Source organism: Telopea speciosissima, chromosome 1, assembly GCF_018873765.1.
Source record: "Telopea speciosissima isolate NSW1024214 ecotype Mountain lineage chromosome 1, Tspe_v1, whole genome shotgun sequence".
Taxonomy (NCBI): domain Eukaryota; kingdom Viridiplantae; phylum Streptophyta; class Magnoliopsida; order Proteales; family Proteaceae; genus Telopea; species Telopea speciosissima.
In genome coordinates, this window is record NC_057916.1 from 14,870,343 (window position 1) to 14,883,140 (window position 12,798).

The 12,798-nt window shown below is 38.3% G+C and overlaps 1 protein-coding gene across 3 annotated transcripts; it reads left to right on the forward strand.

Annotated features, from left to right (window-relative positions):
- LOC122648937 (phosphoinositide phospholipase C 2-like) lies at nucleotides 1-10,076 on the forward strand. 3 transcript variants are annotated; one of them, XM_043842258.1, is made up of 10 exons: nucleotides 1-347; nucleotides 2,423-2,619; nucleotides 3,696-3,831; nucleotides 3,917-4,136; nucleotides 4,239-4,264; nucleotides 4,352-4,590; nucleotides 5,243-5,360; nucleotides 8,106-8,258; nucleotides 8,349-8,435; nucleotides 9,678-10,076. In XM_043842258.1, the coding sequence occupies exons 1-10, from the start codon at nucleotides 30-32 to the stop codon at nucleotides 9,969-9,971; spliced, it is 1,788 nt and encodes a 595-aa protein (XP_043698193.1). In that variant the 5' UTR covers nucleotides 1-29; the 3' UTR covers nucleotides 9,972-10,076. The 3 variants fall into 3 exon arrangements, with proteins under 3 accessions (XP_043698193.1, XP_043698194.1, XP_043698195.1); XM_043842259.1 differs by having other exon boundaries at nucleotides 4,355-4,590; XM_043842260.1 differs by lacking the exon at nucleotides 9,678-10,076 and having other exon boundaries at nucleotides 8,342-8,435.
- Nucleotides 10,077-12,798: the final 2,722 nt, after the last annotated feature.

Sequence of the window (12,798 nt, forward strand, 5' to 3'; positions counted from 1 at the left end):
CTCCTTCTCTCTTCTGTTGTCTATGGAAGATGTCGAAGCAAACATATAGAATCTGCCTCTGCTTCCGGCGTGGATTCCGGCTCAAAGTAGCCGAAGCTCCGCCGGAGATCAAGTCCCTCTTCGAACGGTACTCTGAGAATGGAATTATGATTGTTGATCACCTGCATAGATTCCTCATGGAAGTTCAGGGAGAAGATAAGGCCACCAAGGAGAACGCTCAAGCCATTATCGATACCATGAAAGAATTCATGCACCTCAATATCTTCCACCGTAAGGGACTCAATCTCGAAGCCTTCTTCCGCTTTCTCTTTGGTGATCTTAATCCTCCTCAATCGCCTTCCCTTGGGGTACTTTTACTCTCTCTCTCTCTAACTTATTTGATTAGTTTACGGTGGATATATATCACCTTTTCAATTCTTACTTCTCATCAGATCCTAGTAGCTGTTCTACTTTTAGACTTTTAGTTCAATCCGTGATCCTATGTAATTTTATTGTTAAACTGTTTTTCCTACTTTCTCTTGCTATTTTAGCTCTAGTTGATGAACGGTTACCATGTTTACGATGTATTTGTACAATTTTTATTTTTTCCCGCCTTTTTTTGCTTCAATTCTAGACGAGTGTCTATTCGTGTATGGACAGAAAGGCCTGAATATGTTGTTTCTATGTTTCTAGGTAATCTGAAGCATAGTAATGTTAAGTTTTTGTGAAAACAAATTCTAACTGTGTTTTATAATTAGTGCCACTCGAACAGATCCACACACACACACACACACAAATGGCCGAATTCAGATCCAAATTCTAACTGCTTTTAGGAAATTTCCTATAGGTGGCTAAATATGCACAAATAACATCTAGGCTATCAGATCCTTCCTGAAAATTAAAAACTTGTAACTTAACTGAACAAGAAAATTAAGAGAAATATCTCCTTGGAACTGTCATATGTGGGATGTAGTCAACATGGGCTAGAAATCAAGGTTCTAAAACTCGGGTTTCGACTAGGTTTCGACCAGCCAGAAAATGAGTTCGTCGCGGTTTCGACCATATCTCGGTCGAAACTTGGGACTTTCTCCAGACTAACTCGAATCTTGGTTTCGAGGCCCAGGAGTTGTTTTTTTGCCCTGATTCTTGTTGTGCTGCCTATTTTTGACATTTTAAACTCAATCCATGCATTAGTTTCACATAGAGAACACTAAAAATATTACTTATGGTTTTGATCCAAGTTTGATACTGTATATTGTTCTTAGACATGGTATCAAATAAGGTTTGACCAGAACATAACTCCTTCAATATAAATGAGATTTATCTTGGATTTGTTAGAAAGCTTTGTTTTGATAGCTTTCCAATAAGTCCAAGATTGCTTAAATCTGATTTATATTGAAGGAGTTATCTACTGATCAAACTTAATTTGGTGTGCGCGAATGTTGTCAAAATCGCTCTGAATGAAAATATTTTTTTGGACATCAAAACAAATGAATATTTTACTGCACTTTTGGTTTTTAGCAATGTTTTACCATATTAAGATTTATGAAATTTTTAGATTTTAGAAAAGCCCCAGCATTAGAAAGTTGAAAATTACACCTACCGTCGAAAATCCTGTTTTTGTGCTTGAATTGGGGGATTGACTTTTTTTCTTTTTGGAATTTGATTTTTAAACTATTTTTATTGGATTCAAATAGGGGGGTATTTGCTTATTTATGAATAATATCTCAAGTAAATGTAACTAAGTGTCTGTCCTAGTTTCGAGTCAAATTTCCCCTAGTTTCGATGGGCATATGTGTCGAAACCATCGAAATATGGTTGAAACCATCGAAACCTGATCGAATTCAGGGATTTTATAAAATCCCTCTTCAACTCGTCTCGGAAACCTGGGAAACCGAGTTAACTCGGTGGTTTCGACAGGTTTCGGTCGAGTTTTTATTCCATGCTAGAAATCACTCTGCCCTGTCCTAAATAAATTCAGCTCTTTTCCTTGCTTAATATTCTGTGTGTCAGAATTCAAACTCTTGTTACTGTAATCAGTTTCACTAGTCAATAACTATTATGTCCTACACATTTGGAACTTGTGATTCTAAGGATCAACATAAACACTTAGTCATGCTTATAGTAGGTTACACAATTATGTCATTGTTACAATCACGAAGAATTTAGCATCTTGTAATTCCATATATTGAATAAATTCTTTAGAATGTCACTGAAAATTTTCATACACAGTTATACCTTATGGAAAAAGAGTGTAGCTTCTCCTTCTCCAGTTGGAAATCATCACAAATTGCTCAAACCATGCATAACCTCAATGCACTAAATTATTGTATTGAGCTTCTCTCTTGTTATTTATATGCTAAACGTGGATTTACTAGTTAAAATAAATGGCTTCATCAAGGGGAACCTCTGCCTTTTTGTTACTGACAGTATTCTGTTCCAGGTGCACCATGATATGACGGCTCCATTATCTCATTATTTTATATATACAGGGCATAATTCCTACGTAACTGGGAATCAATTTAGCAGCAATTCTAGTGATGTCCCTATTATGAAGGCACTGCATAGAGGTGTAAGGGTAATTGAGCTGGATATTTGGCCCAACTCTACAAAAGATGGTGTTGATGTTCGTCATGGAAGGTATGGATTCGATGTGCAGGCCAATCCCTCTCTGAGTTACTCTTCTGAATCAAAGCTTTGAATTCAATGGGATGGTTTTCCTTTCTATTTCAGCAAATAAATCTTCCTTTTACACTCTCATGCTTCACAGTTACTACCTTTTCTATTCCTTAAACCAGGTGTCTGCATTTTGAAACAAGTTATCTAAGCATTTCTATCCCTTAAACCACTGGCCTCTGCATTTTGAAACAAGTCATCTAAGCCAGCTATTCATAACAAAGAAGACTCCTCTTTTGTAAAGATACCATTTTCTCATGTATTTTCAACACCTACTACCTCGTAGTTGAGCCTCCAGAAGAAGACTTAGATATAAAATAAGAAAAGCTTCCCAGAAACAACACGATGAAAACAAGCACATCTCAAAAGAATCATCACTTCTTATGTCTGAAAGATCTTAAAATATCCATAGATCATCTCACTTATTTGCTTATTATTGTAGAAGTCTTTTAGACAAAGCTATTTTAATTGTCAAGGTTTATGAACCTTTTGGAAACAGACTCTCCGTGAAGCGAGGGTAAGCCTGCGTAGATTATGACCCTCCCAGACACCACAGTGGTGTGAGCCTTGTGCACTGGGTACGCCCTTTTTAAGCTTTATGCACCTTCAACTCTGACTGGTCTATACCCCATTCGGAAGTCAGTTAGTATACAGCCAACCAGAATTTTGAAAAGGTGTTTTTCTTTTGGTGTCGATGCTGGACTCAAACAAGTTAATTCATGGTTGCAAGGGAAGTCTGTTTGATATACAAAACTGCTCAGCAACATTCGGACAGGTGGCTGCTTGCCCCTATTTTTTCTCCTGTATCAAGCGTTATGTCAAACAACATAGCACATTTTTTTTCCGGATGATGCATTAAATTGGTCAATGGTTTGAGAATTTTCTCCATGCTATTCTTATTAGTTACTGAATGGTTTATCTCTTCTAAATTCAGTTTGACAATCTCTGTATCTTCTACCAAACTACTGTGTACTATCATTTTAAAGTATTTTATACTGTTTTCTCTTTGTTTCTATATAAAAACAGTTTTATGCATGTAGGACTCTAACAACTCCTGTAGAACTCATCAAATGTCTGATGTCTATCAAGGAGCATGCATTTTCTGCATCTTCACATCCAGTTGTATTAACTCTAGAAGATCACCTTACTCCAGATCTTCAGGCAAAAGTAGCTGAGGTAAAAAGTTGTTTTTATCTGTGGATCATGGTCACATTATGGTTTTCAGTCACTATCATATGGCTGAAAATAAATTTCTTTGTAGATGGTCACAGAAACATTTGGAGATTTGCTGTATACCTCTGGGCCAGAAGGCTTAAAGGAATTCCCTTCACCAGCGTCACTGATGAAGCAACTCATTATTTCTACTAAACCACCAAAAAAACACCTTGAAACTAAGATTGTGAAGGAAAAAGAAAATGAATCGCAGAAGGGGAAGGATTCAGCTGATGAAGACGCTTGGGGGAAGGAAGTTCCAGACCTGAAACCTGCACTTGAAACTAAGATTGTGAAGGAAAAAGAAAATGAATCGCAGAAGGGAAAGGATTCAGCTAAAGATGCTTGGGGGAAGGAAGTTCCAGACCTGGAACCTGCACTTGAAGCTTCTGATAAGGTATTTGGAGAAACAGAGTTTGTTTTACTGCTACGCTGATTTAGTTAATAGGCTTTAAATCCATGATGTCCATTTACCATTTGGCAGCAGGATGAAACAGAAGAGGGAGAAGACCATCTGGATGAAGAAGATCTTGATGATGAAGATTCCAAGACACAGCAGATTGCAGCACCTGAGTATAAGCGTATAATTGCTATTCATGCTGGGAAAGTGAAGGGTGGACTTAGTGACTGGCTAAGGGTGGATCCGAATGAAGTTAGACGTCTTAGCTTGAGTGAACAAGAATTTGAAAAGGCAATCAAAACTCATGGAGCTGAGATCATCAGGTAAAATTTCTGCAAGGCTGATTTTCAGTTAGATCTTGTCCGCATGCTCATGTTCCTGCCTGTTTGAAATTTCCTAATAACTCATGCAACTGGGATTGTTAGGTAAGTTTTTGCCAGATCACTTTTCAGTTATATCTCTTGTCTGCATATTCATGTTCTTGGCTGTTTAGAATGAAACTGCATACTCATAGTAAAGACACCTCAGTTGTGGAGCTTGTCCAAGGATATTATGAGACACCTAACAAATTTCCAATGTTCTACCAGCAGCACAATTGGCTGGTGTTGTGTAGGTCCAAGGATCCCAAAAATTAACCGTTGAACCAATTACTTCTGATTGTTATGTCCAATATATTCTTTTTTATTGTTAGGGAATGCCACTGCTAATGGTTGTGAAAAGGGTTCATCAGAATCATGGTTACCATCATCTGATCTGGTGCATGTTTGGCCTTGGATATCCTCCAGGTCGATGCTATTATCTCCTTGCGTGTGCAATGTGCTATTATGCTGTAGCCACCTTATGGTCTGCCCTTACAAGTTTTCTAGAGTGGGTCTTGATCTTGTTTGATTTTCATTGCAAATCATGTGTCAACTGATATAAGTGCAGTTTTCATGTTTATGTAACTTAAGTATTGCAGTGACTGGCCTGTTCTAGGTTCACTCAGCGGAATTTGCTTAGAATATTCCCAAAGATTTTACGTGTTGATTCATCAAATTACAATCCACTAATTGGGTGGATGTATGGGGCTCAAATGGTCGCTTTTAATATGCAGGTTAGATTTTCTTAAAAATATTTTTTATTTTATTTTTGACATGCTATGCTATTGGATATTGGTATGCACGCTCCTAAATTTCATTCCTGGCTAGTCTCTTGAGATTATGTTATATATTGGGATACGACTAGATGTACAAAGAGTTTCATGTGGTATTGCATAATGCAATTTCCTGTTTGTCAGTTGTTATAGCCTACAAGTTCTTTTGCTTTTGTCTGATTAATTTTCAACATGATACCTGGTTAATTTAAATGTGATGGAATTCCATTAGCAACATCTCTTTTCGCACTTAATGATCACATCTCAAGATTCATTACAGCCAATGATCAGTTTCATTGTATCTTGGACATTGCAATTACAAAAAAGAATGCACACTTGGTGTTTTCAGAAGTTTCTTGAGGTTGGGAAACATCTAATCAAGGTTCGAAAGTTCGATCGAATGTGACAAAATTTGCAAAATATTCTCCATTTTCCTGGGCCTCAAAACGAAATTACACGGGAACTACAAAGAATACAATATTCTGTTGAAATAAGCTAAATGAAATTATTGAAATTTTGGTCGAAGTTATTGAAATGTTACATTTCTTCATATAAAATGCCGAATTTCGAGTCAAATTTGCTAGAATGCTTCAAATTTGTTCAAAACTTACAAATCTTGGAGGTTCAAACCTCTTCCAAATCCATTAAGCTCCCAAGACAAGATTGAGAGGAGATTCAAGGATATCTGCACAGGTTTAGGTTGAAACTTCAAGAAAGAGGCAAGTCTGTAAACTTTATCTTCTTGGTTCAATTCATTTGCAAGATTTGACCAATGTTTGAAGGCTTACATGAGATTCACATCATGCTATGAAAATTTGTTGGAGTTCTGCAAGACTGAAGCATCTTAAAAATTTAGTTTAAACTGGCTTTGTTTGGCCTATGTAATTTTATGTTGACCACATTAGGCTTTGTTGCTCATGAAATGCATGGACAGTACGCATTAGTATCCATGACTTACTTGATGTCAATATTGTAAGTATTATATTAGAAAAAAGAGCATCCTGATGGTTGCAATAGCGCAACTTAACCGTTGCGCCAAGGCTTGTGCAATTCAATATTCTAATTGTGTGCACTATAAATTATATAGGTGAAAGGACACAATACCTGTGCTACATACTAGAAAAAATAGGGTGCAAAACAAAACTACCACTTTTGCTTTATTTTTCCTCACACATCTAATCATTCATACATGTGTTATTATGCTTAAATAAGCATCCCCTAAAGTTTTATTGCAAAAATCCAGGTATTTCACTCATTTTCCAAAATTTTACCATTTTTCAACCAGATTTCAGCCATTTTGAGGTAGTACTTTGATTTTAGCAGGGTTCAAAGTGACCTATCCTGTCAAAATCTCAAACCTTGCATCCAATGGGACAGCATATGCAGTCAAGTTGCACAAGGAAATGCTGTTGCAAGACCTATCATGATTGTGTATAGGGGTGTCAATTGGTCCGGTTCTGGCTATCGCCCTGGTTCCTTAACGGTTCTAGGCCTAAGGGGTCAGGACCAGAACCGGACCAATAAGCTAATCGGTTCCAAACTTAAGATCCAGGACAATTAACTAATGGGTTTGCTGGTTCAGGTTCCTAAACGGTTCCAAGCAGTCCAATCAAAATTTAAAAAAAAAAATTCTAACACATGCTACATATATTTAATAATATTATAATAAGACACTAATTTCAATCACTTGAGATATGATTCATTTTTTTTTTCTCAAATCACATAACTAGTCTATATTACCTCTAGTTTGGTATTAATTAATAAGTAGGAACACCACCACCCTCATAAGTTAGGATTATTTTAAGGTATGTTTTTAAGTTAGCATTCCTAGATGGACCTTAAAAATTTACAGCCAAATCTTTGGTAAACTAGTATATGAGACAAGTAGTACCAGCCAAAATTGAAAAACTAAAAAAATAAAAGGGTTTGACTTTAGCTCTCATGACCTTGAGCCTTAAGAATTAAGGTTAGGATGTGAATTTATTCCGGTTTTACCGGTTCCTAATTGGTAGATCTGGAACCGGACCAATAAGTTATTGGGTGGGACGATTCCGGTTCCTAGCGGGCCGGTTTTGGTTCGGTTACCGGTTCTGGTCCAAAATTGACACCCCTAATTGCATACTACATGTTTGGCATTTGGATTCTTGGGATAATAGGATTTCAGTGCAGTTGAATCATTGATTGTGATCAGTGTGAAAACTTTCCATATGAGAGCTAGTATGCAAATTAACAAAATCAAAGCTGCAACATCCCTCCCCACAAGGGAAATGGGAAGATAAACAAAGTGAACTGAGCTGCTTGAGGTATAATGTCTGTTACCTGGACACTTCAAAAAAGGATTTCCATGTGTGTATGCACTTAAATGTTGAGATCAAGTATGATGCTGTGACTCAAACTCAGGAAACTCCCTAAACAGTATGGTTGCTTTCACTCATGTACTATTCCAATTAGTCCTGCAGTACCCATTATAATGCCCAAGTGGTAGCACACAATCAACAATATCAAGTAACAACAACCTTCCCCCTTCCCCCACCCCCCCAAAAAAAAAAAAAAAAAAACAAGGAAATAGACAACAATCTCCTGGATTGAAATAAGAGAATCTTTGTCTATTCTGCATCCTTATCTTCCATTAGTTTCAGCCAGGATAAATGATTGGTTATAAATTTGCCTGTGCTTAAATGCCAATGTGTGAGTTTTCCATGATAGGGATATGGCAGGTCACTCTGGTTGATGCATGGAATGTTCAGAGCCAATGGAGGGTGTGGTTATGTGAAAAAACCAGATTTTCTATTAACAATTGATCCAAGTAACGAGGTCTTTGATCCTAAAGTTCGGTTGCCAACTAAGAAAACCTTGAAGGTGAGTGAAACCTGCTTGAGCTTTTGACTTCGGCCCCCTTAAGCTCTCCCGCTGAACTGACCTGATTTAAGGGTTATTGTTGCCAAACAGGTGAAAGTGTATATGGGAGAAGGATGGTATTTGGATTTTCATCACACACATTTTGATTTATATTCCCCTCCGGACTTCTATACCAGGGTAAGATTATGTAAAGTGGTTTTAGTTAGAAACTTAGATCTTTTGATGAATCTTGCACACTTCTATCAGCAGCATACCTGTTCTATTTTCTCTTCATGAAATCCCGACTATTATTTGAAATGTATTTTTCTTATAATGTAAACCCCCCGCCCCCCCAACTCCCATCCTTTAATCAATCCTAATTTATTTATGGTCTTATTCCCTGGGTCCTATAAAACAGGATTAGGTTTTCATAGTTGTCCTGTATTAGCCCCTGCTCTGACCCTTTTCTCTATCTTTCCCACAATGTTTTGACTTTGCGTTCTCATTAATGAAGAGAGTGCTTCTGTCATTTCAATTTAAGATGCTACTGGACCATATTTGTTGGTCACTGAGTTTCATTTTTATATATTTCTTGATTTATTTGTTATTTTTACATGATTCTGATCTTGCTTGCTGAGTTATTTGTTTGATTTCATCCATTAGTTTTAAGTGATTAGATTCTATGCTGGATCATTACATAGCAGAGAGATAGTACTTCTTTTCTTCCCAGGAGGGAGGTTAGGCATTATTAGTGGTAATTTAGAAAAGTGATTGACCTTTAAAACATGGCTTTGGGGTGGGTTTACTTAGTTTGTTGTCTTTACATGTACTCCTATTCATTGTTTGAGCTTGTGTATGTTATAAAGTACTATCATTGCCCTATGTCTTTGGCATCTCTGAAAAGACTGAAATCAAAGTGCTGTCACATGATTAGGCCTTGTTTATGAGTGTGAGTGCTCACTAAAAACATGTTTTACCTGTACAAGAAAAGGGTACATTATACCATTCTATGACGTTTTGGCAATTTGACGTGTCCGAGATTGGGTTTGAAAGAAATTCGAACCATTGTTTTATTGTATCATGGTAGCATTGATAGACATGTGGCAAATGATATGGATGCATCCACTATTTATTGGGTTTCAGCTGGGATATATTTTCTGCCCAAGATAACGTGAAATGAAGATCTTAATCGGTTACTTCATCACATTCTTTTTTGTTGTCAGAAAAAATCTGGTAAAGGTAAATGACTCTCAATATCTGATGATATGGATCACTCTTCTTGCCTAGAAAACAATATCACTTGTTATACCAATACAATGGTTGGTTCCCTCAAGCATATGTACTAATATTTATAAATTTTCACTCAAGTGAACTGCCATACTAGCTTCCTTTGTGAATATAAACATGGAAGATAATAGGTGGCTAATCATCTGCCTGCAGGTCGGAATTGCTGGGGTCCCAGCTGATACAAGAATGGAAAAGACAAGAATAATTCAGGATGAATGGACACCAATTTGGGACGAGGAATTCGAATTCCCGTTGACTGTTCCAGAGCTGGCTTTGCTTCGGATTGAAGTGCATGAGTATGACATGTCTGGGAAAGATGATTTTGGAGGCCAGACATGTTTGCCTGTGTCGGAATTGAGAACGGGGATCCGAGCAGTCCCACTCCATGACAGCATGGGAGAGAAGTACAAAAATGTAAAGCTTCTTATGCGTTTTGAGTTTGTTTGAGATCTCTCTCCGATGTTTTTAGTGGTTGGTGTCTCACTTGATAATCCCATGGCCATGTTATTGTTGTGTATATATTGTACATTCATCATAAAGGTCCCTGTTTGCACCAGTACTTAGAGGTATTGTGTTAATCAAAGAAGTATATTGTCAATAAATTGAACGGTTATAACTATTAATAGTTGGATATGTCAAATGCCTATGATAGATCATAATGGATTTATATTAGAGCCATTTTTTAATTCTTAAGATTTAATCCTATGTGGTGTGATCTTATTGGTCATTTGATTTCCTCCATGCCATACTCTATAAAAGTGGAGGGTAGTTGTTTTGGTTGCATTGACCCCTCTCAAGGCATTCAGCAAGGATATTCTTTGAGTCCTTATATCTTCATTACAGCTATGGAAGGCCTCTCGCACCTTCTTCAGGTTTATAGGGACCTAATTTTGTTTAGAGGCATTAAGGTTACCCCTGTAGAGCCGGAGATCTCTCATCTATGTTTTGCTGATGACCTGATTTTTTTTGTCGTGCAAATACTGATGATGTTTTAATTATTGTTATAAAGAAAAAAAAGTTTTAATTATTAAATTTTTTAAAAATCATTTCCTGATTTATCTAGCCAGGTAAAAAAAATTAGGGAAGTAGTTTTCTGTACGGGAGTGTGGCCTACGCCAGTACTCCCGTGTGTCTATCTCTCTCCTCCTTAAAACAAGGGGGCAGAGGTGTCTTTTCACATGGGGAGGAGAGAGATAGACTCATGGGAGTGCTGACGTAGGCCACACTCCTGGACAGAGTTCTTTTTCCCAAAAAAATTATAATAAACATGGGATCTGATTTAGTAAAAAATGTCTCTACTCAGGTTAGGAAGTCATTGTCTAGTTTGTTAGGTGTCAAAGAAATGTCAACAGGTGTTCTTTATCTAGGCACTAAACTTGTTCATCCTTAGTTTAAAGTGAGGGGCTTGAATGGTTTGGTTGGAAGAGTTGAACACAAATTGACTGCGTGGAAAGCCAGTCAATTTACTTATTATAGGTACCGTGGCCTCCGGATGCGGGTTTTTCCCCTTTGCAGACGGGATTCGTTGGTTCCCATGGCCCCTTGGCGATAAGGGTTATAGATGACATCGCATTTCGATGTATCAACATAAGGGATTGGGATCATGCTTCTTAAAGTAAAATAAATAGAGTTGCCACTTAGGATTTGGGTCTAGGACCCAATGAATGTAGCCCCATTCGGTGAAAAAGGTTACGTGATTCCATATGGTCTAGTCATAGATTCTGGATAAGTGGTCAGGTTACGAGCATAGGAAGGTGTTAGCATCCCATCTCGTCTAATTAAACTGGTGTTTCTACTAGATGCTAGATTTATAAGATTCTCCCGTAATAACATATCTTATACCAACATGCAATGGTAGATTATGATGCATCAAACATAAGAAAGAAATAATAAAAAACCATTTACTATGTACACTAAAGTAAATTACTTTAATAGTCTACATTGTATCCAAAGTAAAAGGAAACGTAGTGATAAACCCAGATTCACACGGACCAATTAGAAGCTGCCACGTGTCCCGACCCAAGAAGGTGGGCCGTCTCAGGACCGGTGGAGAACCAGATAGGCGCGAACCAGACGAAGACCAGGCACAAGCGTGGACTCCCCCTATGGGTGCGGACTCCTCACGAGCGCCGACCCCCCATGGGTGTAGACTCCCTTGGAAGCGGACTCCCTCAGGCGCGAACCCCTATGGGCGCGAACCCCCATGGGCGCGGATTGCCTATGGGCTCGGACTACGTAGGGGCATGGACCTCAGACAGGTGTGGATCCAAACGCGGGTACAAATCGGACCGCGGACATAGACCTTGATCTAAGACCAGGCCACTACCACGGCCATCAACAAGACATGCACCACCTCTAGGACTCTAAGCCACCGCCCACCAGTCACGTAGTCCCTGACAAACTCAACCACCATAGACCTTATCTGCCATACGCAAGCGTCTATCTACTAAGGACATCAACCCTATTGGGACACTACCTCCCTTAGGGAAACAACCAACCAAGGAAGAACCTTGCTACCCAGGGACTCTATCAACTACGAAGACTACTCGCCATCAACTAGGACTCTCCACAGCGCCACATTCCACTATAAAAGCAGAGGTACTCTAGCCCATCAGATCATCATGAGTTCTAGCTATTCATCTGTTTACTCAGAGAGATCTAACTTAGGCATCGGAGAGTCCTAGGCCGGAACCACATCGGTTCTCCCTTGTCACCCTGGTCCTTTTGCAGGTTACGGCACTCGAGGGACCACCGAACGATTTCTTGACGCAACACGTAAAGATGTATACCTGCAAACGAAATTAATCAAAGTAAAAAAATACAAAAGATACGAAATATAAGGTATCCCCATGGCTCAAGTGGAGACGGACGATCGGCTTGCCTCTCTCTTGTCGAACAGAGTAATGGCTAAGTAAAAAGGATTTCACTACTCAGACTTTGGACAAAGTAACGGCTGTAATGGGAGTTTCGCTACTTGGACTTTAGGCAAAATAATGGTTATATATGGGATTTCATTGATTGTACTTGGGCAGAGCAATGACTATATATGGGCTTAATATGCGTCAAAGACTGAGGAAAAACAAAACTTCGAACCAAAACAATCTTTAGGCATGGTAATCTAAGGATCTACCCATGTGAAGGATCATAAAAGTTAGCAAAATATGGTTAAAACGGATGTGGGGAGGTTCAAAAGAAGCAAAATGAGAGCAAAATGAGGGTGGAGGTTAAATGGTTAATCCTATTTATAGGGGTGATCCCCACTTCCGCGACATCA

Excerpts from the sequence above, each read along its gene's own strand:
- LOC122648937 (XM_043842258.1), top strand. The coding sequence starts at position 30 with ATGTCGAAGCAAACATATAGAATCTGCCTCTGCTTCCGGCGTGGATTC. Across the intron at positions 5,361-8,105 it reads TGGTCGCTTTTAATATGCAG|GGATATGGCAGGTCACTCTG; the intron begins GTTAGATTTTCT and ends TTTCCATGATAG. Across the intron at positions 8,436-9,677 it reads CTCCGGACTTCTATACCAGG|GTCGGAATTGCTGGGGTCCC; the intron begins GTAAGATTATGT and ends ATCTGCCTGCAG.